We start from the raw sequence: 24,290 nt of genomic DNA on the forward strand, positions 1-24,290 counted from the left end.
TACTTATTTCTTAATTGAAAGAAAACAAAGATATTAATTTAATATACATCTGGTCAAAATGTTGAAATAAGCCAAAAAGGGTTAATTCAAAAAGTAAAAAATGCAAACATAATTATGTCAGTGTGAGACAATTTTACTGCTGAACTTATCATGTCTATTCTTACTTCCTATCAGTGTATCAAAACTGAAAACAAAGTAAATTATATTCACCGTAGTCTTATGTGTTATTTTTTATATTGTGTGTTATAAAATATTTTTATATTAAGCAATTAAAATGATATTTATAAATTGCGAAAAGAACTCCTTTTCGTAACAGTACAACAACAATTTCGTGAACGAAAATGTCCAAACTATAATCGTTAACGAAAGGAACTTAAAACAAACAAAATATTGTGCCGTTTTTTATGATAATATGCGATTGATAATAGCCGTATTTTAATATCTAAACATATATGCTTTAAACCATCATATTTGATGCAATATACTCGTACCGGACACAGTAAAGTGACTGGTTTATGTTATTTTAATAAATATCAAATATTGCTGAACAATGTCATTAAAATGAAAGTAAAGCGGATGACATTGTAGCTTCTGCTGTATTACATTTATCAATTTATTTTTATTGCCATATTTATATTTAATCATTTTAACACTCCAAAAGTTTCAACCAGATGTTGATACTCTAATGCATCATGCAGATAAATATAGGCTGTCATAAGTGATTTGTACAAAAAATATACCATTAAGTCTAGTCCTAGTCTCCCACAAAGTAACTTTACATGATAATACAAAAATTCGTTTAGAATATACTCTCAAATTCACATTTGTACGTTTTAACTTTATCTGAATTGAATTGACCTAAGTACCCGGATAACTTTCTCCGCGTGCTTAATAACAGCGCAGTTGGCAACCGGTTCGCAAACAAACATCTCTCGAACAATTTATCGGATATACGACAGGAAAAAAAGTGAAAGAAGCTCACGGGTAGCTGATAAGCATGGTACTTATATATCATTTGATGTCGAATCTGATGTTTAAGCAATTTTGAAGAGGAAGTGCATGATTTTCAATGAATTTGGCAAACATTTTAATACAGATTATTACAATTAATTGTTCTTGTAATAGACATTCAATATTGATCATGTCTCCAAGGGCAAAATGAGAAGAAATTACCTTAAGATCAACAAACAAACACCCTTTTTTAATATCAAAGTTCCAATGTAACTTTTTAAACCCTTGCTTTTTATTATTGTGTTCCCATGTAACTGCCTATTATTAAATCATTATATTTTCTAATTTCTCTACATTTCTATGTTAAGTGAAAAGATACCTGTGTAAAAAATATTAATTTATTAATTGTGTCCTATAGTTCGTGAAAGGCATGTTTATTGCAGGTGAAGCACAAAAGAAGTCACTTTTTACAAACCTCTATCATACTCACATTTTTAAAGTATTAAATGGATATAAAATAATTGCTTGTATATTTTATATATCCTTTTAACTTGTATTTATATAAATAGAATTAATTTATTGAAAATGATCTGGAAAAATAGATATTTGTCCCACCATAGTACTGTAAATAAATCAAGCTATCAAGGTGTCACCGGATATCACTGTATAATCTAGGTCAATTATTGAAACAATGTCAAAACATACTGTCAGATTATCTGAAGAAACTATGAAACTAATAAGACGTCGAAATTATTCAACTTTTGTTTGTCATCAATTAAAGGCATTTAAAAATCTAGATTATTTGTCCGAAAGTACTTATCTACTTAAATTTCTTAATGCAGTTGTTATGTTCGTGTCCTTACAGTACCCCAGTTGAAATATTACCATTAGAACGCAGATGTTGTGGCATAAATGTAAACCAAGGCGAGAAAATGTCAAAATTAAACAGTATTACTTTTTAAAAATCTAATACCTAATCGTATGATCGATAAAAATAACTTTTTTAAATGGAGAAGTTTGACATTTTACCCTTGTGCGTGTCTCGTCCAAAACGAGGCTTTACGAGATTTCGAGGAATTTAAATTGTTGCGTTTGTTCAAATGATCGGATACTTTTCGAATTGATCTTGAATAAAAAAGATCTATATATTTCGACATTTCGAAAATAAAATGTAGACATTGATTTGAATAATAAAAGTTAAGGACTGAGCTCACAGGAAATATTTCGATTTCGAAAATAAATAAAAACAAATTGTTACACAGTTTAAAAAAAAGGAGATAAGAATGGAGTATTCTATGTTTAGAGCAATTTTATGCTGCTCTTTCCTTCTGATTTTTATTTCGTCTTCCAGAGCAGAACTGAACCCGGGCTATGACCTACAACAAGGTGACATTTTCTTTCCTTCACTTTCTAAAATTAAAAAAGATGTTTTTATTATCTATTAATTTTAAAAAGCAATGTAAAGATTTATGTATTCATAAATACTGTTTTTCTGAAATTTACATTTTTTATCGTTTTGCATGTTTCAATACAACCAAATCAATACATTTCGTGTGTGACTTTACCATGGAAATGATACTGTCTTGTAACGATTTTGATACGCTTGGTGAAAAGATTACTTTAACAAGTCATTTTTACGTATTTCTTCAAGCATTAAAATATATGACTCAAAAGGGTTACTCAATACGGACGGAAGTTTCCTCTAAGAAATGATTTTTTTTATATCCCATTCAAAATGTTTGCGCTGGAATTATATACATAGGAATATCATATTGTATGCTTTATTAAAAACTTTGCTTTAGATTGGACGGTTTGCACGCGCCTTCATTGTAAAACATATAATCAACATATACTTTTTATTGGACTCTTTAGTTCATTCGAAATCAACGGAAACATCTGTCAATAAAGTCCGTAATTCAGACCATTCTTATTTAGATTTTTTTTCCTGAAACGATTATCACTCGATCATGGATAACATTGAATAACACTTATAAGTCGGGCGAATAACATGTTTCAGACTTTGTTTTGTATGATTAGACACTTAAATTATATATCTGGCAACCGGTTTGTTTGAAGTAAAAGCAAAAAAAAACGCCCAGCTAAACGCACTGCCGATGTAAAACTTGTTAGCTTGGTGAAGTTTCAAGATTTGTTTAAGTCGTTTGGTTGTTTTTGGATTTCTTTTCACGTTTGTTGCACATTTGTCGTACAATTTGATGTCCTTGAACGAACAATTACATTTCTATATTGCCTTCTAAATATGAAGATAAAATAAAAACAATAAGGTCAACTCAGTAGAATTAAAATACCTTATTGTCATTTTTTACACCAAGTATCTAATTTAAGAGAAACCATTTAGCCAGTCTTGATACTATGCTTATTTAAGGGAGTCGTTGTCCAGCTGTTAAAGTGTTTGTTCTAATCCATGTATGACATGTTCAAGTCATACTCACGACCGTGTTTCCTAATATGAAACATAGTTACCTCCAAAGACTGTGATTCAAACTTTCGTCACAGTTGGGCTTCATTGAATGACCTTAAATAAAATGTCAAAGGTCTATAAGTACTGGGTTTCTGTAACAACAGCATGGATGATACCTGTTGCTTAAATTTCTCACCTATCAAGCCAATTGTGTGTTTCATTGGTCATTTTGCGTTATTGGCATTTGTTTTTTCGTTCAAAATGGTATATACAAAATGTGCAAGTTCAGCTAGCGCCTAGGAAAGAAGATCTCATTCTGGTTCTATTCTCTCGTCAGCAGCATGTCATAGTTTCACAGCACAAAAAGCGACCAAGAAAAAAAGTAGATTAGATGATGTGTCTGATATATGACTGTATTGATTTAACAACGCTAGCGTTTCCAATTCAAGTTCGTATTTATTAATACACGGTTAAAATATGAGTACATTTAAAACATTACTTTTAAATTTTTTAGAAAAGATGAGTTATACGTTAACGATAATTTTGATTCGCATACATGTTGGATGCTTCAATAAAAACTTAAAAGCTTGGTCCCGTAAAATGAAGATATGTTAGATTTTGTCATAAAATGAGACCTTTTATCATATAATGATGTGTACTTTCAGGTTTGGGTCAAATGCTCAACAGTCGTTTGTCACAGCACACCATTTCCAAGGTAAGAAAACACAGTATAAATAATAAATTTGTCGTAATAGCATTTTAAGTAAAACGTTCAATATAAATGTATAATAAATACATGGCTGATAATACGAAAACAAAAAAGTTTCATTTTCAGTTTAGTTAAAAGTAACGTTGCAGTTTTATGTAGCATGAATTATCTTCCAGAGAAGCACGTCAAACCTTGTAGATATCAGCATGTTCACAGACAGCTCAGCTCCTGGAAAAGCATATTCTGTGTATGTTGACAGCACAATGACAAAACTTACTATAGAAGTTAAAGTTGAAAGATCAAGCCCTGTAATAATGCTAGCAAAACCCTCAGGTAAATAAACACAATATACCTTACGTGACAATATATTTTACAGTTTTGTAAGTCTTTTTGACACTTCACTTCGAATTTAAACAATCTAGGGCAAATCAATTAAAACGAGTTTGCTTCTTAAGCTTTTTTTAAATAAAATGTTGCACTGGATGAAACTGCTTTATTTCCAAAGATTTGCAGTTATGCAAAATATATGAGAGGTAGTTTCTTTTTGACGGTTAGCTAATACCACTTTGTCAAGAACATGTCTTTTTCAATATTTATTTTGGTAAACTAACGATATTGTAAGATACAAACTAAGATACATGTACATACATATTCTTGCTTAAAACTCGGGCTAACATTTTAAAATAATTTGCCATTTGATAAAGTTAACATAATTGTATGCAGGTTTACCAGGACCTCATCCAAAACTAAATGGAACAGCCAGTGCTGGAACAGTAACCGCGACAATTGACGTTGCTATAACATCGGTAAGCCAATTAGAAAGCTTTGTCATATTTCACCCAAGTTGTTTTTTAATTAAAAGTTTTGAAACGATTTTTTTATATGTGAAATGTTCCTATTTGTTTCTCCATTACAAGAAGTGGCTATGATGATAAAATATGGAAACACTCATACACATATCCCATTGACAATTATTTTTATTCAATGAATGAATGATATTTCCACAATGCATTTGATGCTGTGCGTATGTTCTTGTAAGATTACAGTATCTAATTGACATGATTTTTCCAAGTTAAATCAGATATTTGTTTGAATTTCATTTGATGGTGAATAAGGATAAATAACCGTTGAAAAAGTTATGAATTTCAGCAAAGCTTATGAAATTTAGATGGTCGTTTATTCTAACGTTTTCTGAAAAGCGTTTTTTTAGTTTTAGTATTAAGCGCTTATGTAATTTAATATTTAATAAAAATGCAGGCAGATTATGGAATATGGAAGCTAAACAAATTTGATGCAAACACTTGGAATGTAAAAATTCAAGGAGAAAGTTCACTGGATTTTACATATCAGTTTTTATCAGGGAGTTTTATACAAGTCCCACTTACAGGAGATCCAATACAAGGTAAATGATATATTTCATCTTCAAATCATAAGCATTTATAAACCATGTTAGAAGTTTGTATAAGGCGAAAATTAAGCAAAGTATAAGACAGTTCAAAACAAAGTTATGTTGGACTGGTACTCAGTACATCTGTGTCCTGTCATAGTTTTGGACTTAACCATAGACATATTATATTATTTTATTTGTAAATAAATGCGATAAAGGATCTCAAACCACTAGGAACACTAAGTTATTCCCTTTGTTCACAATACTCACCCAACCGATCTAAGATGGAAGCTCTGTTGTGAACAAAATACTTTAAAAACCTACCCTGATTCAGAAAACTGGAACGAACTAGAAGTCCTTTTACTTGCTTGATCGTGAGTAGAGGTTGCAAGGGGAATTGTCAGCTGGCATCCTACTATGGAAATGAGCTATTGTTTAAACCCTTTGTCTTCATTTTACTGAACTGCATTTCTTCCGTTTGGTCGGATTTTGAGTAACCATCTATTTTTATTTGAAGGTTTTTATCTTACAGGTTTAACAGAAAGAAATATACTCACATTTTTACAGGTGAAATACTTGTACATATTTCTTCCATTTTCTTTTTGACTGTATAACTTTTTCAAATTAATGCATCATATTCTATTTAATGACAGGCGAGACCTACAAGACAGTGTTAACTGTTGCGGACTTCACAAAAGCTGCTTCAGTTGATATTGTACAGTTGTTTATAATGGAGAGATTAACACCGGCAAATATGATGTTTCCGATAGACAAAGGAATTGGGAAATACGAAGTTGCTAAGCTGCAAATGCTTGACAAGGTAAATTCTGATTAGAATATTGGTAGAGAAAAATATCAACAAGTACCTATATTTTAAATATTTTATGGTCTTATATGATGAACCTGATGCTCAAATGAAGAATAATCAATATCACAAGTTATAAATAGCATATCTTACTAAGATATAAATAAAATAAATAGCATAATCTCACTAAGATATAAATAAAGAGAGGTTATCAGAAATACATTTTTGATAACGTCTTGTTTTATAAATTTAACACATTTTTGGACGTTTAAATTGTGTTGGAAGGAAACTGATATTTTGTACATATGTTCAGTTTACTTTATGTAACATCCTTAATTTCAACATCCAAGATCTTTAACCTTTCTTTTTTTAGTTATACATAATATAATCGCCCAGTTTTAAACACGATTCGCCCAATTTTAGACATAAAACCAGATTTTGAGCATGATTTTCTATTGTAAGAATAAAACTTATGAGATTTGATTTTCAGGACTTTATGATAGGAATAAATGGGAAGGATAACTCTGGGCATTTTTTCCGTCGGATCAAAACAATAAAACCGAAAGCTCTATCGCTTTCAGTGCCTGCGTTTAATGGTATGCTATATTTTTTTTTCAAGCAATAAATATACCAATGTTTAATCAAATAACGAATGAACAAGACAATAGTATAGACAAGGTGAAAGTGCTTTGTTATATTTTCATAAAAGTCCATTCATATACATAAAACTGAACATTTACCAACATATGTACCAAGTTAAATGTACTAAAATCTGTATTTTCTGATACAATAAACTGGTTTCTTCATTTATGAATTAAGAATTACATCGCTATCCATGTTTTACATATAAAGAACAGTCAGACGCTAATGAATACAAATGCATACACAAACACTATGTTAGTTCCAGAACTAAGTAGTGATACTACATGTATTTGTGTTATTTGATAACCTAGAGATAATATAATTAAAGCAATTATTCACTTTCCCTTTCTAATAGAAATAATTCAAACATATATATCTAACATTGACAGATGCAAGTGTTAAACTGTACGAGAACACTCAACTGGAGTTGATCTTTTATGTAAAAAACGAACTTTCAAAAGACCAAGAAATAGATGTAAAAATTCAGGATACCCAGGGCTTTGCTCAATCACCAACAATAATTTCTGCAGCATTAACACCTGGTCAAAACTACACCGGGAAGTTTGTTATCACTGGCGGTTTATTTGGAGTTTCAACGTACGTAAGATATAGAAGAAAGAAATATGTTGATACTTTACAAATGTTTTATTTATTTATTAATTGTAAACTAATATTTATGATATATACGAACAATACATAAATACTACGTTTAGTTTCGGAATATACTTTGTTGTGCACCGAGTCATACCCGTAACACAGGAATGTGAAAATAACGCAGGAAGTGTTCAATAGTAACGAAAGATGTGTTGAACATATGACTAAAATGGTTTGGTGCCTTCTGGATGCCCTACTTAGGTGTGTCGAGGGGCTGCATCCTTGAACGTTGTCATTGCCTTGTTGATATTCATTCTTGTTTTTTTGTGTTTCGACAATATTGATTAATTCAATATTGCATATATAACAATATTGTTTTTGATATCCGGTTTATACGAAACATTTGCCTTACCTTCCCCATGTGCAGCACCTACAACTTGATAACAAAGGATCTGAAGTTATACGATACCAGAAGATCGGCAAATGTCTCGGGTAGACAGAAAATTAAAAAAAAAAAAGTTTTATATATTGTCCAACAACATTGACCTGGCACTCTTGCATTTGACCCTGTAGTGGGTATATTCCGTAAACGTTACGATCTACTTGTAAATCGACATGAATGTAAATATCCAATTGTTAAAATGGTGTAAATTATAAATCCCTCTTAGCGCAGTTGGTAAAGAGTTTTCACTTGAAGAATTTAGACGTAGACTGGTAGGTTCAAATCCTACTTCAGCGATTTTATTTTTTATTTTAATTTTGAAATTGCAATTCTCTTTAAACTATTGAAAACCTTTTTATTGTGTGTACTATTTATGTAGTATTTTTAATTAACTGCCTTTATAGCGTGTATGCGCTTAAGCATATACGATTGCATAACGTCACAAATAGAACCGTTGAAAGATACTATAATTAGAAAAAGATATAATTGTGCATAAAAACGCCACTAAAAAGGTATTCTAAAACCAGGTATAGTAAAACGATTTCAAATAAATTTTTGCAAGTACATGAAGTGAATTAAAAAAAATCATAACTTGGTGTTGGTTAGGTTTCGAACCAGAGACCTTCAGATCGGTAGACGACATCTATACCAACACACCACACTTCACACTGACGAGTGAACAAAGTCTATTCATATGACCTTTCCGAATATTAATGAAGTGCCAGGTCAATATTGTTGGACAATACTCTTTTTTACTAATTGATATCGATGTAATTGATATCGACGAAACATTACATGCGCTATAACACGGTAGCCAGGTTGTCATTCTCAAACTTATCTTAAAAAGTAAACACTGTTCTGAAAAAATGTTCAATTTGATTTACTTTAAAATATACGTGTTCGTTTACTTACCTCGTTACTCATTAATATCATATGATGTTCAGATTCGGCGCTAGTTTTGCTGTACTATTCCTGCGTTATTCATATTCATGTGTTATGGAAACTACACGGTGAATATGCGGATAAAATAAATGTTCAACGTCAATATAATAATATAAAGGCATATTACCTGCACCAGCGGATGTAAAGGAATACTTTTTTTGCAGGGACGTGACGATAACGGCCAAACCTTATATTCCTGGTAAAAAAACTGATGGACCGTCAGTTATGAAAACTTTCATCGTCGATCGAAATCAGACTGTACGTAATAGATTTATTAATATCCTTTATTTTGCATGTTTTGTATGTTACTAATGCCTCTTTTAAATCGGCAAATATCAATTTATCCTTGATTTAATTACATAGAACAAATCCATTTTTATTGGAGCTCCCAAATTCTTGTTACTTAATTTTGCCATTGCAAGAGAGAATTTTAAGTGCACTCTCTCTTTCATATCTAATGTTCACGATAATGATGGTGGTGTTTACATGTCATATATTTGTTTTTATTTGTGCAGTGCTGGCAAAATATTTAAGTATGTCCACTTCAAATACATTGTATGCGAACGAAAATTAATTTTGATTTCATGAATTATTGTTAAAAGTTATGCAATAGTAATCCAAAATATGTATGTGATTTAGTCAATGACATACCGAAAAAAAACTTATGCATGCACGGATACAGTCAAAAATGCTTGACACACACGTTCGTTTTTTCAAAAGTAATTTTCAAAAGAAACACTTTAAATGTCTGGATTTTGGAAATAAGCGCCCTGCATATACATATACTTAGGGCATAAATTATTGCTTTACCGCATAAGTTTTTTATAGTTTAAAGTTATGAAATTATATATACATGTATAAATTAAATGACTATACAGACGACAACGTCAACAAGTACAACTACTTCTACAACAACAACAACATCGACCACTCCAAGTACATCTTCTCCAACAGTAACATCAACGCCTTCCTCATCACAGTCCACAAAAGCAACACAAACAACAGGATCACCAGCTGGTACATCTAAGACAAATGCTTTAACAGCATCACCTTCATCATCGGCTTCTTCTGCCAGCGTATCTGCATCAACAAATAAACCTGGAGCAACCGTTGCAGCGACAAGTATGAAGAATACTGTATCTTCACCAGTTGGAGTATCTGCTGCAAGCGCAACCAATGCAGCCCCAGCAGCAGGTACAAAATCACCATCTGGATCATCTACAACAACAGTATCAGCAGCAACAAATGCGAAAGCTTCGGCATTATCCGCGAGTTCAAAAGGCGCTGGACAAGCATCAACCGCAGCTCCATCTGGTGAAAACAAAGACGAATCATTCAGCAAAGGGGAAGTATTTGGCGCAGCAATAGCTTCTGGTGTGTCTGCTGGAGTACTCATAGGTGAGATTTGCTTTAGTACTGTACAATGTTTAAAAGTTTAATCCGTTGAAACTATTTTAATTATATTAATTTGATTTCTGGATACCATACCAAGACGTTTGGATTTTGGTCAACAAATGCGTCTTACTAAAGATTTATGTCCATACCCGTCGTCCATTTTGCTTTAACTTTAAGATTTAAGTTATATTCTTATATTATTTCTGAATAACCTGTGTGTTCTTGATGAAGTTCTGTGGTTTTTGATTTTTAACATCTTCATTTTAGACGTGTGTGTGTGTTTTTTTTTAAATACAGATATTTGCTTCATTTTTAGAGTAAGTGTTTATACCTAATGGTAATTCTAGTTTAAATACCTAATGGTTATTCTAGTTTAAATTATAATGGATCGGATAAAGGAAAGATAAAGACATGATGATTGAATGTTGTTAGTTAACATTAAAATTGTAAACTTTTTTTTATTATCGATGTATGATGCATTATTAGATATCACTTGAAATGAATTCACATTTTGTAAAAGTATTTATCAATATTTCTGATTAGGAGTGGCAGCGCTGGTGACGATGGGGTTGGTTTTCAAACATTCCATCAACAAAAGCAAGAGGAAAGTTACACCCGAGGAGAAGAAGAAAAAGAAGAACAATACATTGTCGGAGCATAACGACTTGGCATGGACTTAATTATTTTCAGTTTTATCGTAAACGATATCAACTAATACATTTATTAGTTGTTTGATTTTGATTAACGCGTGTTTCATTTTAAAACATCTTGCTTTTTGATTGTTTTCTAAAGACTCATTTAAATACTTTTCCAGAGGAAGTGCATTAAAAGGAACTAGTGATTGCCTTCCACATACAAAAAATGTAATTTCCTTAAACCTACAAATATGTAATTTGTTATTTTCACTAATTCTTTCCTTGTTAGTCGAATATTTCAGAGTTATATATTAAGAGATTGATTTATGTTGTAATACTGAAAACAACAGCGGGGCTGTTATTTCTGCCTTTAAAATGAATTCAATAAATGTTAAATTAAAAGACATTTGAAGGGTTGATAGACAATAAGACATCTTAGAAGTCAAATTAAACGTTCTCTTTATCAGTTGATTTATATTGTTTTTTTTAAAGGTTAATTTATTGTTTCCTGATCGATTTTACTCATTCATTTTGATATATTTGTTAAACATTGCTCATTTTGTTTTAATAAAGCTTTTTTTCTGTCAAAATACCTGTCGTATCCATTTTTGTGCAAAAAAACTTTCCTTAATATAAAAGAAATTTGTCCCCTCTTAATAATAAAACTTCAGGGAAAATGAAGCTGTGAGGGATCTGCACTTTAAGCATGAAATAAAATAAAAAGTCACTAGCCAACACTTTCTATTTTTTTTACTTTAATAAAGTCTTCAAGCTGAACGATTCAATTTGTGTTACTGCTAAAATGAATAAAATATTTAGATTATAACAGAAAAACAAACACAAGTTAAAACGACTTATACCGGTAATTAAATAAATAAAATATACTTTTATATAAAATACAGCTCAGGGTAACTTTTGCAATATCTATTATATCGGCGGCATGTGTGTTTTAGCATTACCTACAGCTGGGTGCGTGGACCAGCTTAATACATTGCTTAGCCAATGAAAAAACTTGTTGGTTTGATAAAATTGTGCTCAATAAATTTAAAACATTCATACTACTAGCAAGCACTTGCTGAACCTTCAAAATTAAACTGTTGCATATATTTAGCTTTTCAACAATGATGATCTGTTGTTTTAGACGTAAATATGAACCTTTATTTTAGACAAAATCTTCATCAAGACCAACTACTCCATCAACGACTTCTTCAATAAGTGCTACACATCCAATGCCACCAATTATAAGTACAGCCCCTGCTTCAACAAAGCCCGTTCCTGTTTCTACTGCGACAACATTTGTGAAGAATCCAGTATCTACAACGACTGCGCCGTCCCCTCCAAAGCCGGTTTCAGTTGGTACAACAACATCAACTACTCAACCAAGTGAAACGCTCGATACAACAAACAGCAAAAATGGAAGCAAAACCCACGTTGGTATTACCAAAGAAGCTCCCATTTCTTCAAGTAAGATTTCTACAGACAAGCCTGAAAATGGTGACAGAAATGAGAACGCAAAATCTCCAGATGGTTCAGATTCAAAGATTCAAACATATCTTCGTCACATAAAGGATCTGGCAAAGAATAAACCACAAAACCGAAAGCATCATTTAGAATAGAGACATTTTACAACACTTTCGTGAATATAAATGTTGAAAAATAAGAATGCACTCTTATGACAATACAAATTATCATTAACGTGGATTTAACTAATGAGTAGTATTTATTAAATTTTGTTTCGGTGACCTCCGTAAATGATATATGACAGACTGATGTATTCCATCACAAATAATTGATAAATTCAACATGTTGCTTAAAAAAATGTGATAAACTGAAACGGCACACGTAAATAGAAAGATAACTTAAATCACACAAAGAATTTAAAAATAAAATACTTTTTTTTCTAATTTGTTTCCATTTTTATTAGAGCAAATAATAAAATAATACGTTCATGTCATTGTTATTTTTAGAAAAATCAAACAAAACACTATCATTGATATTTAGCATGATTGTGATGGTTCGGGTTTTTAAAATTACAAACAGTCGAATTTATATCAATAAAAAGGATAAGTATCCATCTTCTGAAAATAGATATATACTATCAGCATAATCTATCTTGAAACCCGTATGTAGCATATAATCACCGGAACAGTTATTAGTAGATGACCATGTTTTATCGCATTTTTGCACGATAATAATAACAATAGTGATACGTCAGCTACATTTTAGTCAGGGGCTAAATGAATTTATAAAAGTAGTGTATCTTAGTAACAGGCTAAATAAAATTGGGTAAAATATTTCAAGAGTAATTTGAATAACATAGTGTATTTAACACACAGGCTGAGTAATTTGAATAACTTAGTGTATTTTGGTAACTTACTAAATAAATTTGCATAACTTCGTGTATTTTGGTAACTTACTAAATAAATTTGCATAACTTCGTGTATTTTGGTAACTTACTAAATAAATTTGCATAACTTCATGTATTTTAGTAACAGGCTAAATAAAATTGCATAACTTCGTGTATTTTAGTAACGGGCTTAATGTAATTGAATAACTTAGTGTATTTTGGTTACAGGCTAATTAAAATTTGATAACTTCGTGTATTTTAGTTACAGGCTTAATGTAATTGAATAACTTATAATATTTTGGTAACAGGGTAAATAAAATTGGAAAACTTATATATTTGAATAACTCCGTGTATTCTAGTCAAATGCTAAACACATTTGAATAAGAAAGTTTATTCTATCAACCTAGTTTAAACATCCTTGCCCTTCCGAAGCTGATGTCCTTATTATTTGCATAACTATAAAGTATTAACATCAATGATTGATATTAACATGAATCATTGATATAGTTTGATTTCTTACATTTTCCACCTAAGGTGAAGCTCCACAAACACGTCTTTGCGTTTCCTTAATTAATACGCAATGGTTATAAAGCGCTTAAAAATATCACGAGAATTCTTACACTTATGGACAAACTTTCATTGTGAAGAAACAATTACTGTAATTTACAATAAAACAATTTAAACAAGGATAGGTGTGCACGCAAAAAGAAAACTTACACTCTAGATATTGTAAAGTATGAGAGCAAAGATCAACAAGGCAAGGCGACGTCCTACAATGCAACACAAACAAAACCCACCAACATAGAACCATCGGCCATTTACATTTACAACTGGAAAGGATAAAAAGCTACCACTTCATCAATACAACTACTTGACAGTTCTTATTGTAATAGAAAGTTGTCATAACGGTTACTGAGAGGTGTGTCAAAAATCGTTATCCGATTGGAAACGCATATAAACCCTCCAAAAATACAAGAGCCTTACAGTTTCTTTTAATATCTAGCACTCCTTTTCTCTCGCACGATCTTCCAACGTCTGAAACTTTTATGTATTTAGATGTTGAGTTGAACCAAGTCATATAAGAACTGCAAAAATATTGCACTTCTACACTTTTCATGCAATTTTGGTGAAGAGAAACTCAAAGATTTGCAATGGATGGAACATATCGGGATCTGGTTTTGCTTAGAAGGGAACAAGGAAAACTTCACAACTATCACGATCTTTTGTCATACCAACTAATGAAAACTGGAATATTAAGATGCCCCAGTATCAAATATGTTATGCTTTGTCATTGCAAAGGCGTCCGAACGTCCTATTTTAATGAAAATTTATAAATAGTTCGAAACAGTAAAATATTTTGTGTCCCAACAAAAAATGCTGAAACATACACGCAAGCACCCATAATTCATCGGAATATAACTAAAATATGTCAAAATACATTTCGCGTTAACAATTTGCTTATTATTAGCTTTCTCCAAAGTTACCGGGTAGATAAAGATTTGTTACTTTCTAAATTCAGTCATAATTTATTAAAAACATACACCTGAAAAACATATTATTATATTTGATCTCTTACTTAATAGACCCGGTAGTTCTATACAGATCGATATTTTCAAATAGGAAGCTTGATGCATTAAGCTTCACTTTTATGTCTATTTATTATTGTAAGGATATACTTTTATACTGTATATGATCTTTTGTTGAGTTGATGGAAAATCACTTTTATGAAATAGAAATGAAATAAGCGTTTTTGAATGACAAGCAATTTAATATCTGTTCTAAACTCTGATTGAAAGTAAAAACAGTTAAAAAAAATAACTTTGTGGTTAAGCTTTGTCATTACGTTTTTAAGAAATAATTTTGATACTCAGGTCTGAGTTGAATTACTCTTAGAATAGTATTTATAGGTTTAAAATACGAAAACTATTACATAAAAACACAAAATAATGATTGAAAATTTAAGGACAAGTTTCATAGATAACTTTTATTGAAACACATAGAAGAAATACATAGTTACTAATTTATTATGTTGGTAATAATAACTACAAGTCTTAATTATTATTCTTTTAAGTTACGTATGAATGTTACTGTTTTAAAAATGAAAATAACAAAATACATTTTAATTGAAATACCTTTTACAAATGTAAGATACATGAAAGTCTGATAAAACGAAAAAAATATGAGGAAAGCTAACATAACATACTGTATATCATTGATATTGATTTGGACAAATCTGAATAGTGGTACTAAGAATACGATTATTTATTTAGATACACTTTTAATTACAACAAAATTTATGTTTTAAGTAAATAAGCATAACACGTATTAGTCAATCAGTGTTATCCAATATTGCAATTTCTAATAGAATGATACTTTGGCTAATGTTTTTGCTACTTTATCATAAACAAAAAAAGCATGTTGAAACAAAACTGTAAGAATGTCACTGCTAGGTCATTATCCGGTACCAAATTCTTTTATTTTCCGTCGGTTTCCGGCTTTACATTATTCTTGTTGATCACTTGCCGGAACACTAAACGCATCGTGATCAGCGCTGCTACTCCTGCGTAATACACATAATAAGACCAAATAAGAAGGTAGGGAAGGTAAGAAAATAGTTAGCATTAAATACAATTGAACGAAATTTAAATGTACATTTATTTGAATTAATAAAAATAATAACTGTTTTCTTGTCTGTCTAGCGTTCACATTTAAAACTACTAATGAAAGGTATTTAATGATAATCATGATAGATATTATATTATTGATGCGTAATAAATTTGTCATTACTTTCTTACTTCAAAGCAAGCAGTAAACCATATATCCAATGTTAAGTTCTAAATAAGACTGTTCCACAAAAACGTAGCAAGCATTTTTCATCTTTATTATTTTGGATTACTATTGAAAATTTGGACAAAATGTGATCCATCGGGATAATGATTCGCAACATAATTACATGAATATTGCAGACTCGGATTGATTGAATCTGTGCATGAGGGAAAATAAAAAAGTGCAACATCCCTCAATCCCCCCTAGCACCGGCTTGAGCGGTACCCACTTACAAGTGTTCGAATCAATGATCCCGAAGAACCAGAAAAATATAACAACACTGAAGATTTAATGATTTTGTTTTCATAAAAACACTTAACATCATATAAAAATAAATATTTGTTAAACAATTTAAGTTATAATACTTTGCATTAAATATATTACCTATAAGCACCCCAGCAGACACCCCAGAAATCGAGGCAACACCAAACAAGTCTCCCTTACTAAACGAGGGCTCTTTATTTTCATTATTTGGTGCCATCGTGACTGCCTTTCTATTTGCGGACACGGTTTTGCTACCTGCCTGTGTCGTGACTGGGTCAGACTTTTGTGCATGATTCGTTGCTATGATGTTAGCAGAAGTTGTTGTTGCGAGTGTTGTTAACCTAGATGTAACCGTGGAAGTTGTTACTGTAGTAGTGATTTTGGAAGTTGATGTCTGAAATATAAGAATAAATGTTAGTCGTTCTATCGTTACTGGATTAGTATCAATCAGAGATCATGGTATTCTTATTGTGAGTGAGGAAAATAATCAGACATTTGAATAAATCATTTCACGCCATATTTTCCAATACGCATTTGAGTAAACTCAAATTTTATTTCCATTTAAACTTACGATATTGTAATATTCAACAGAAAGATTGTTTCTAAGGAAACACATTTGAATACAATATGTAATATCTCATTGGCATACGAACCTTTAGTGACATTATTTCTTCTTAAAGATTAGCTCTTAGCAAAACTAAGATAAAAAAGGGAAAAGAAAAATATAATTATGATATTCCTAACATTCTTTTTTTCTTTTATTTAAAATGTATACTCGTATTCGTAAAGAAGTCATTAATCCGGACTGACAAGAAAATATATTCATATATGAATATCATCATGTGCATTATCTGAAATGATTCGGCGTCTTAAAGTTTCCTTCACATGTAAAAGTTTGATAGACTGTATGGCCTTAGTACAAGTATTAAGCAAATTAGTTTGTGAATGATATTCAAAACAGCACGTACCGTTTTATTACTTTCTACTGTAAAATTTCTCGTGATAGATGGTCCCATACTTTCTTGTCCACGGCCGAGGAAAGGTTTAGCTGCAATTGTTACAGACCTGTAAAAGAGAGGCTCTTATGTTATCATAACATAACGCACAAACATGTATCAATGATTAACACCATAATTTCTCTCATGAAATAATTAAAATTAAGAAATATAGTAACAGCGCAATGTGATGTTTGTATTATAATATGTCTACAGTTACTTCTTAATCATTTAATGTCATTCATTCACAAAAAAATCATTTTATTCAACTTACGTTTCAACCCCTTGAAGACCGCCATCGAGAACAAACTTTGCGGTATAGTTCCCACCAGGTAAAATAGTTGCAGAAATAGTACGTGGTTCCTGAGCTAAACCCTGGGTGTCTGTGATGCTGATATCAACATCTTGTTGTTTTGGCATGATATTAGTTACAGTAATCAGTATGTCCAATCTTGTCTGTTCGTATAATTTAGTAGCTGGATCTAAAAATATGTAAAAAAAAAATAATGTATGATAAAACCGCGCATTTGTATTGCTACACAACTTTTATTACCAATGGTAAATAATATATGCAAAAAAATAAAATGCATTCCTATCAATTCAGAAAAGGAAAGAAGTGAAAACAAGACTCAACTGTGTTTGATTATATTGTTCACCACGAACAATCTGGTTTACTTATTTAGGAATATATTTGTCAACGTGTTATAAAATGTGTGAAACATTATCTATGTTTTATCAGCGCCGGACGATACATTACTAAACAGTGAATGTAAGAAATAAGGACAGCGTATAGAAAACAAGGTAATAATAATAAAAAACAACAACAAAACTATATTGACAAGAAACGCTACTTTCATTTAGAAGAAAAAGTTTAACAACTGTGTAACAGTCGAATGAAAGAGTAAGATACAAACCTGTAAGCATTGGCACTGATAGCAACAAAGACACCGGGTTTACAAACTTTATACGTCGAAATGTATTGCTCGAGTTATCTTTTCCTTGTATCCCTATCATGAACTTCTGTAATGAAAACAATATATTGTAACGATCAGGCCCATCATTTTACGTCCGAAAATAAACCCGTATCCGGAAACTACTCAAGTACTAAAGTAATTAACTGTACTTCATGACATCAACTTTTAATCATCAAAACATACACTACATGTACAGATAACTTCATCCTTTTAATATTTACGGTGGTTATATTACTTAAAATAACTTATTTTCTACGTTGTAGCCGTTTTAATGTTCAATTAGCCACACGCTGCCAATTTAAACATGGCAGCTGGCATTGGCTAAATTTCTGCCCGCGCGAGATTGGCAGTGACGTCATCGAAGACGATGACGATACTGCCAAGCTAGGCACCCTAGCCAAGCTAGCCACCCAGCGTCCCAGACTATAAATAGCAGCCCGAATCTGCCAAAATTGTCAGTACCTTGGTAGATAGCCACCAGACCACACCTATACTATATTGAATATGGATGTATCTCCAGCCACCAGAAAGGTATAGAATACTTTGTGCCAGAAATAGTTCATATAGAAGCTTTATATTAAATCATCTAGTTTGGCAGTTTTGCATTATTTTCTATTTATGATAGATCCTGACTGAAGACCAAGTTTCCATAGCCATAACCCCATATTTTATAGTGATACCCATATACCAGGGTAGAACACCACTGTATTTTGTAGTTACCATTTTAGATACCCCATCAACCTGATAGCATTTCATGGCAATTCCTACCATAGAATTCGTACCAGACCACAGGCAAGACGTGACACCGTATTTGTCAAGCCTTTCATTACATCTTATATTATACATTATTCTAGACGAAACAGAAGAATATTCCTGACCTATGACGAGGAGCCAAAGCCAGAGCCATCCACAGAATATACTATATATCAATTTCATTGTTTGTGAAATGTATATTTAATAAATTGTTGTGTTAATCTTATTTCAGGTGTCCGTATCTTTTAGTCCTTGTGTCCCTATTTTCCCTTATCCATTTACGTGTGTTTGAGAAGAACCCACGTGTTGATATTGAAGTGTGTCCGGGCTAGCAGACCCCGGGTACGTTTCAATATCTTTACCAAAATGTGATTTAAACTACTGTTCTAGAAAATTATTGCATATTTTAATTGTTGGAAGGTTGTAGAATTGCATATTACACAAACACTGTGAATTCACTTAATTTCGTGGGCATGATATGTCGTTGTTTTATCACAAAGAATATTTTCGTCGGTACTTAAATTGGTGAGCTGGCAAAATGGAAAAAATGGGATGCAAAATAATCTTACAGCAGACGGAATGAAATCTCGTTGGATCTTTAATTCATGGATTGACTTATCGAAGAAAACCACGAATATTAGTTCCCAACGAATAATAATGATTTCGCAGTAAGATAAATCTATCATGTTTCAATTGGTATTTAAACGAGCTACGTACTCTGTCGAGCATTTTCAGCTTGGCTAGTTCATATTTCCCATTCCCTTTGGCGACTACTGGGAACATCATATCTGCAGGCGTAAACTTCTCAGTAACAAAAACAAGGAATATGTCAACTGTTTTAACTTGACCATATTCCGCAATATTTACCACAGTCTTATAGGTTTCACCTTATAAGTAAAACAAAAAATAGAACAAATTAAATGAAAACGTTGTGTTGCAGTATATTTTTAATAATTTTATAAGTTTTATCATGGGCAACGGTTAGTTACAATACTAATATAAAAGAAACATGCTCTATATCTAAGTCTCGTGAGTACGATTTTCTAGCTTTCTTTGTTCAGTATAAAGTCAACTTTATTTATGATTTCTTTGTACGAAAATTACTTCAGTGGTTCAGAAAGAAATATTTGTCAACTGTTATACATTGAACAAGCAGGTTGAAATTTGATGCTCATAACTCTCAGAGTTCAGAAATAATCACAAAATGAAATTTTAGAAACCTTGAACCGGATCTCCTTTTATTGCGGTTTGTGTTTTGTTTCCTTTTAAAAACTGGTAGGTGAAGTCCATTGTGCTTTCTCCTTGAATTTTTACAGTCCATGCACTTGCATCTAATTTTTCTAGTTTCCACAATCCAAAGTCTGCCTGTAAAATATTAACGAACGAATTTTTAGAAGTTTATATTTTTTATTTAAATGTTACCATTTCAATAGATAAAAATAGAAATAGTAAGGTTTCTCCATACATGGCAAAAACATAAGATGTCGGAAACTCCGTTTGATTGAGCACGTTCATAATCGTGTCATGCAAAAAGTGCTAATATGAAATGATTTCATGATAGAAGATATAAATCAGACTAAAAACAAAACTACCAATATTTCATTTCGCAGTGCTAATTAACATAATATAATGATTTATTTACTTGTGATATTGCGACGTCAAACCTCGCTGTTACTGTTCCATTTTGGGCATTTCCATTTAGCTTTGGATGTGGACCTAGTGCACCTACGAAATGAAAATCAAAGTGCTGCATCTATAATTATAACATTTTCATTTTCGTATATTGTTTTCCCATCATTACTTGTAGTTCAAAGCATTGTTACAGAGTATTTTGTGTTAATAAATTAGCATAAAGCACAATACTTGTGATAGTATTACAGTGAAGACTAGACTATTCCAAAGAATTTCGAGAAACTTTGAAAAACTCCCAAAATGTATAGAATGGCATTTGTTATTAGTTTTCTCTTTACTCTACCAGATCAAACAAAAATATTGCATTTATGTTCTGATTTCAATGTTTAAAACTAGAGTAAATATTTCTATTACTGAGCTATGTCAGTTTTGGCATATATATTTGTTACTGACACATTGTGCTTCAAAAATGATTACATTTTCTTTCCACAGAAATGTTGTTTTTGTCTCTTAATTTGGAATTATGGATTTAGAACATTTGAAATAATTGTCTCCTAAAAAGCGCTGAAGAGAAAAAAGGTGTGATAAATGTAGCAAAATGTAAACGAAACTGTATTTTGACGTTCATACGAACATACTAAATTACTTTATTAATTTCCCAAGTGCAAAGGATTTCGTTTTGTTTTGTATTCTAATCAAACACCTTATCATATCCACATTTCGTATACTTTCCAATGAAAATCTACCGCCAGATTACCCAACTAGATTTGTAGACTTATTTGACTGAAGCTTTTATTTTACAAAACTTGGTGTGAATCAGTTTAATATTCCCCGCTCCATTTTCGCCCTATATTTGTGAGCACAATTTTAATATGCATGAATCCATTGTGTCATTTTTAAGAAATCTTGAATACAAATTAATTGAAAATAGAAATCATGTTCTGCTATGCATTTTTACAGTTCTATCAGACAACCCAATATCTAAAGGATTAAACAATCTCTAGTTTTTCAACATAAAAAAATCATGAATAATAGACTTGCTATACATTTTTACAGTTCTTTCAGACAACCTATCAATATCTAAAGGATTAAACAATCTCTAGTTTTTCAACATAAAAAAATCATGAATAATAGACTTGCTATACATTTTTACAGTTCTTTCAGACAACCTATCAATATCTAAAGGATTAAACAATCTCTAGTTTTTCAACATAAAAAATTCATGAATAATATACACTTTCTAAGCAAAAACAACAAAGATTTACCTGACGGTTTAAGAAGTGAACTAACTGGTGTTGACCTATCAGCTTTTATTTCTATCATAAGTCTACTCATTGTGCTGTCAACATATATGGAATATTTTCCAACTTGGTTAGGTCTTTGTGTAAACATTGCAATGTCAACAATGTTTGACGTACTTCTCTGAAATAAAAATGCCTTTATCTATGAACACCTAATATAATAATTGAAATGTAATAATGATTGAAACTATTATTTAAAACAAACTTTACATCGTAAAAAAGTGTAATTTTGAATCCAATTTTGATCAAAAATATGATTCATTTTACCCATCCCTTATTTTTCGTAGTCATAGAAAAAATTCGTTATAATAAGGATATCCAATTTTTATGTTGCCTTACCTTTGATAGCCTCTCTTGAGAACCAAGAAAATGTTTCAAATCTGAAAGTATGATAATATCAATAAATGTGAAATGCATAATTATTATCAACATGTGTGTACTTTGTACGATGAATACATCAAAAAATATTGTTCTGTACTAGAAATAACACTAAGCTCAAGGGATCATAAATATATTTGTCAAATCTGAAACAGCAGTAAGAAATTAATAAAATCATATAACAAATTTTAGTAAAACGCATAATTACCAGTTTATTATTTGATATAGTTGATAAGAAACTAATTTATGTCATAACTCATTTGAAAAAAAAAGCAAGCATATTGATTGATTCTTTCTTAATTTTTTTTTAAATTGTTAAACACATGTCTTGCCTTGTCTATTAGAGTTTTTATATCCAACATTCATTTCCCCCATTGAGTTGGAACTTAAAGACAACAGCATGGATAACATCAAAAGTGCAGACGCTGACGGTTTCATTATTAATTTCCTTTTTTTTGTCAAAGATGAGCAACAGCAGATTTTTACCCCGAATATTCAAACGTTTCAATGGTTCAAACGCGTTTTGTTTCGCGCTCAGAACCGTACTACTTTGCAATTTAGCGTAATGCAAACGGATATTTGAGACAATAACGGATAATAATCGGTTTGTTGAATCGTTGACACATTTTAAATTCCTTGAAATCTCGCAAAGTCACAGGTTAAACGATATCACCGTTAGGGATTTCATTCAAGTACAATCTAAAAAGGTTAAAACATTGATAAAAAATCGACTGATTGTATTGCTCTATTATTTTCTCATTTGTTCCATGTGGTTCAACAATTATATTACTGTATTCACATTGTTATCTCCTTTTTTGAAAATGTTGCAGTCGTATAATAAACAAGTTAATTCAGAAGTTTTAGTCGGTAAGTATTTTTGCACAAATAACCAAGTTTTTGAAATATGCTTAATGGGTTAATAGCATTAAATAATTGATGAAGATACAGGTTTATATCAGATGTGTGATATTAGTTGATAATAGAAATTTTTCTTAAAGAAAATACTGTTTAAGTGAAATGCATAATATAATCAAATATATGTTTGGAATGCCCCAGAAAAGTCCCGAAATGAAGAAATCTCATGCAATGGGCTATAGGTATATGTTGTGATATATATCGTTTTTATTTTTATTAAAAAAAACGTCTTTTATTATGATATTAGTTGCTAAATTTATACGTTGCAGGAAGCTAGAGTTTCGTTATTGATAAGTGTTTTGTAGCCCTTTAAAAGGCACTAGCATTTACCCTTTACACGATTGTAATTCAATTTAAGATATTTATTTCAAGATTTTGTTTGTGTGATTTGTTTCTCTCGCTTTGTATAAGTTTAAATAGAGTTATTTTCAAATTTTGAAGTCCTTTATAAAGAGAGAAACTGACTTGTTTAATATTGTTGATCTGTTTTGGCATAAAAAAACAAGGTAAAGTAATCTCTTCACCTCTGTCAGAGATTTTTGTATGCTACATCAGTTCAAATATGTATTGATAAAAATATCGACCTATCATAAAATCAAGTAAGAGTTAGATAAGTAATGTTATGAACTCTAAACAGTTTTTTCTTGTATCAAATAATTATGAAAGAGATTATATACACATGTTATTGAAGGACAAATTATGATCTCTCTGAGCTGTAAAATGTTTTATACTTCGATGTTATTAAATTTTAAGTATTCAGGAATCATTCATTCATTCATTCATTCATTCATTCATTCATTAAATACTAGAATCATTCATTCATTCATCAAACAAACATTTTTCGCGATTAAGCATTTATTGTTATAACTGTAACACACTCTTCCATTTAAAAATAATAAAGGAGGATAAAGAGTCGCTTTTCGGAAAATAAGAAATGTTATGATAAAATGTTGATGACTGTTATAAGAATGGTGTTTATTA

The 24,290-nt window shown here is 31.0% G+C and overlaps 2 protein-coding genes across 2 annotated transcripts; one reads left to right on the forward strand and one right to left on the reverse strand.

Annotated features, from left to right (window-relative positions):
- The first annotated feature begins 1,955 nt into the window (after positions 1-1,955).
- On the forward strand, positions 1,956-12,845 carry LOC132753017 (uncharacterized). Its single transcript, XM_060743430.1, has 12 exons — positions 1,956-2,337; positions 4,039-4,088; positions 4,259-4,415; positions 4,806-4,888; positions 5,340-5,484; positions 6,123-6,289; positions 6,765-6,870; positions 7,306-7,513; positions 9,059-9,152; positions 9,773-10,292; positions 10,833-10,957; positions 12,091-12,845. Exons 1-12 carry the CDS (start codon positions 2,235-2,237, stop codon positions 12,538-12,540), a joined length of 2,208 nt encoding a protein of 735 aa, XP_060599413.1. The 5' UTR covers positions 1,956-2,234; the 3' UTR covers positions 12,541-12,845.
- Positions 12,846-15,677: 2,832 nt separating this feature from the next.
- Positions 15,678-22,966, reverse strand: LOC132753025 (uncharacterized). The gene is made up of 11 exons (XM_060743436.1): positions 22,727-22,966; positions 22,356-22,396; positions 21,981-22,137; positions 20,726-20,808; positions 20,304-20,448; positions 19,801-19,970; positions 18,271-18,376; positions 17,631-17,838; positions 17,330-17,426; positions 16,482-16,755; positions 15,678-15,831 (listed from the first exon to the last, which is right to left on the reverse strand). Exons 1-11 carry the CDS (start codon positions 22,830-22,832, stop codon positions 15,746-15,748), a joined length of 1,473 nt encoding a protein of 490 aa, XP_060599419.1. The 5' UTR covers positions 22,833-22,966; the 3' UTR covers positions 15,678-15,745.
- Positions 22,967-24,290: the final 1,324 nt, after the last annotated feature.

The sequence above is a fragment of the Ruditapes philippinarum genome, unplaced genomic scaffold (assembly GCF_026571515.1).
Source record: "Ruditapes philippinarum isolate M1 unplaced genomic scaffold, ASM2657151v2 ctg689_1_1_1_1, whole genome shotgun sequence".
Taxonomy (NCBI): Eukaryota; Metazoa; Mollusca; class Bivalvia; order Venerida; family Veneridae; genus Ruditapes; species Ruditapes philippinarum.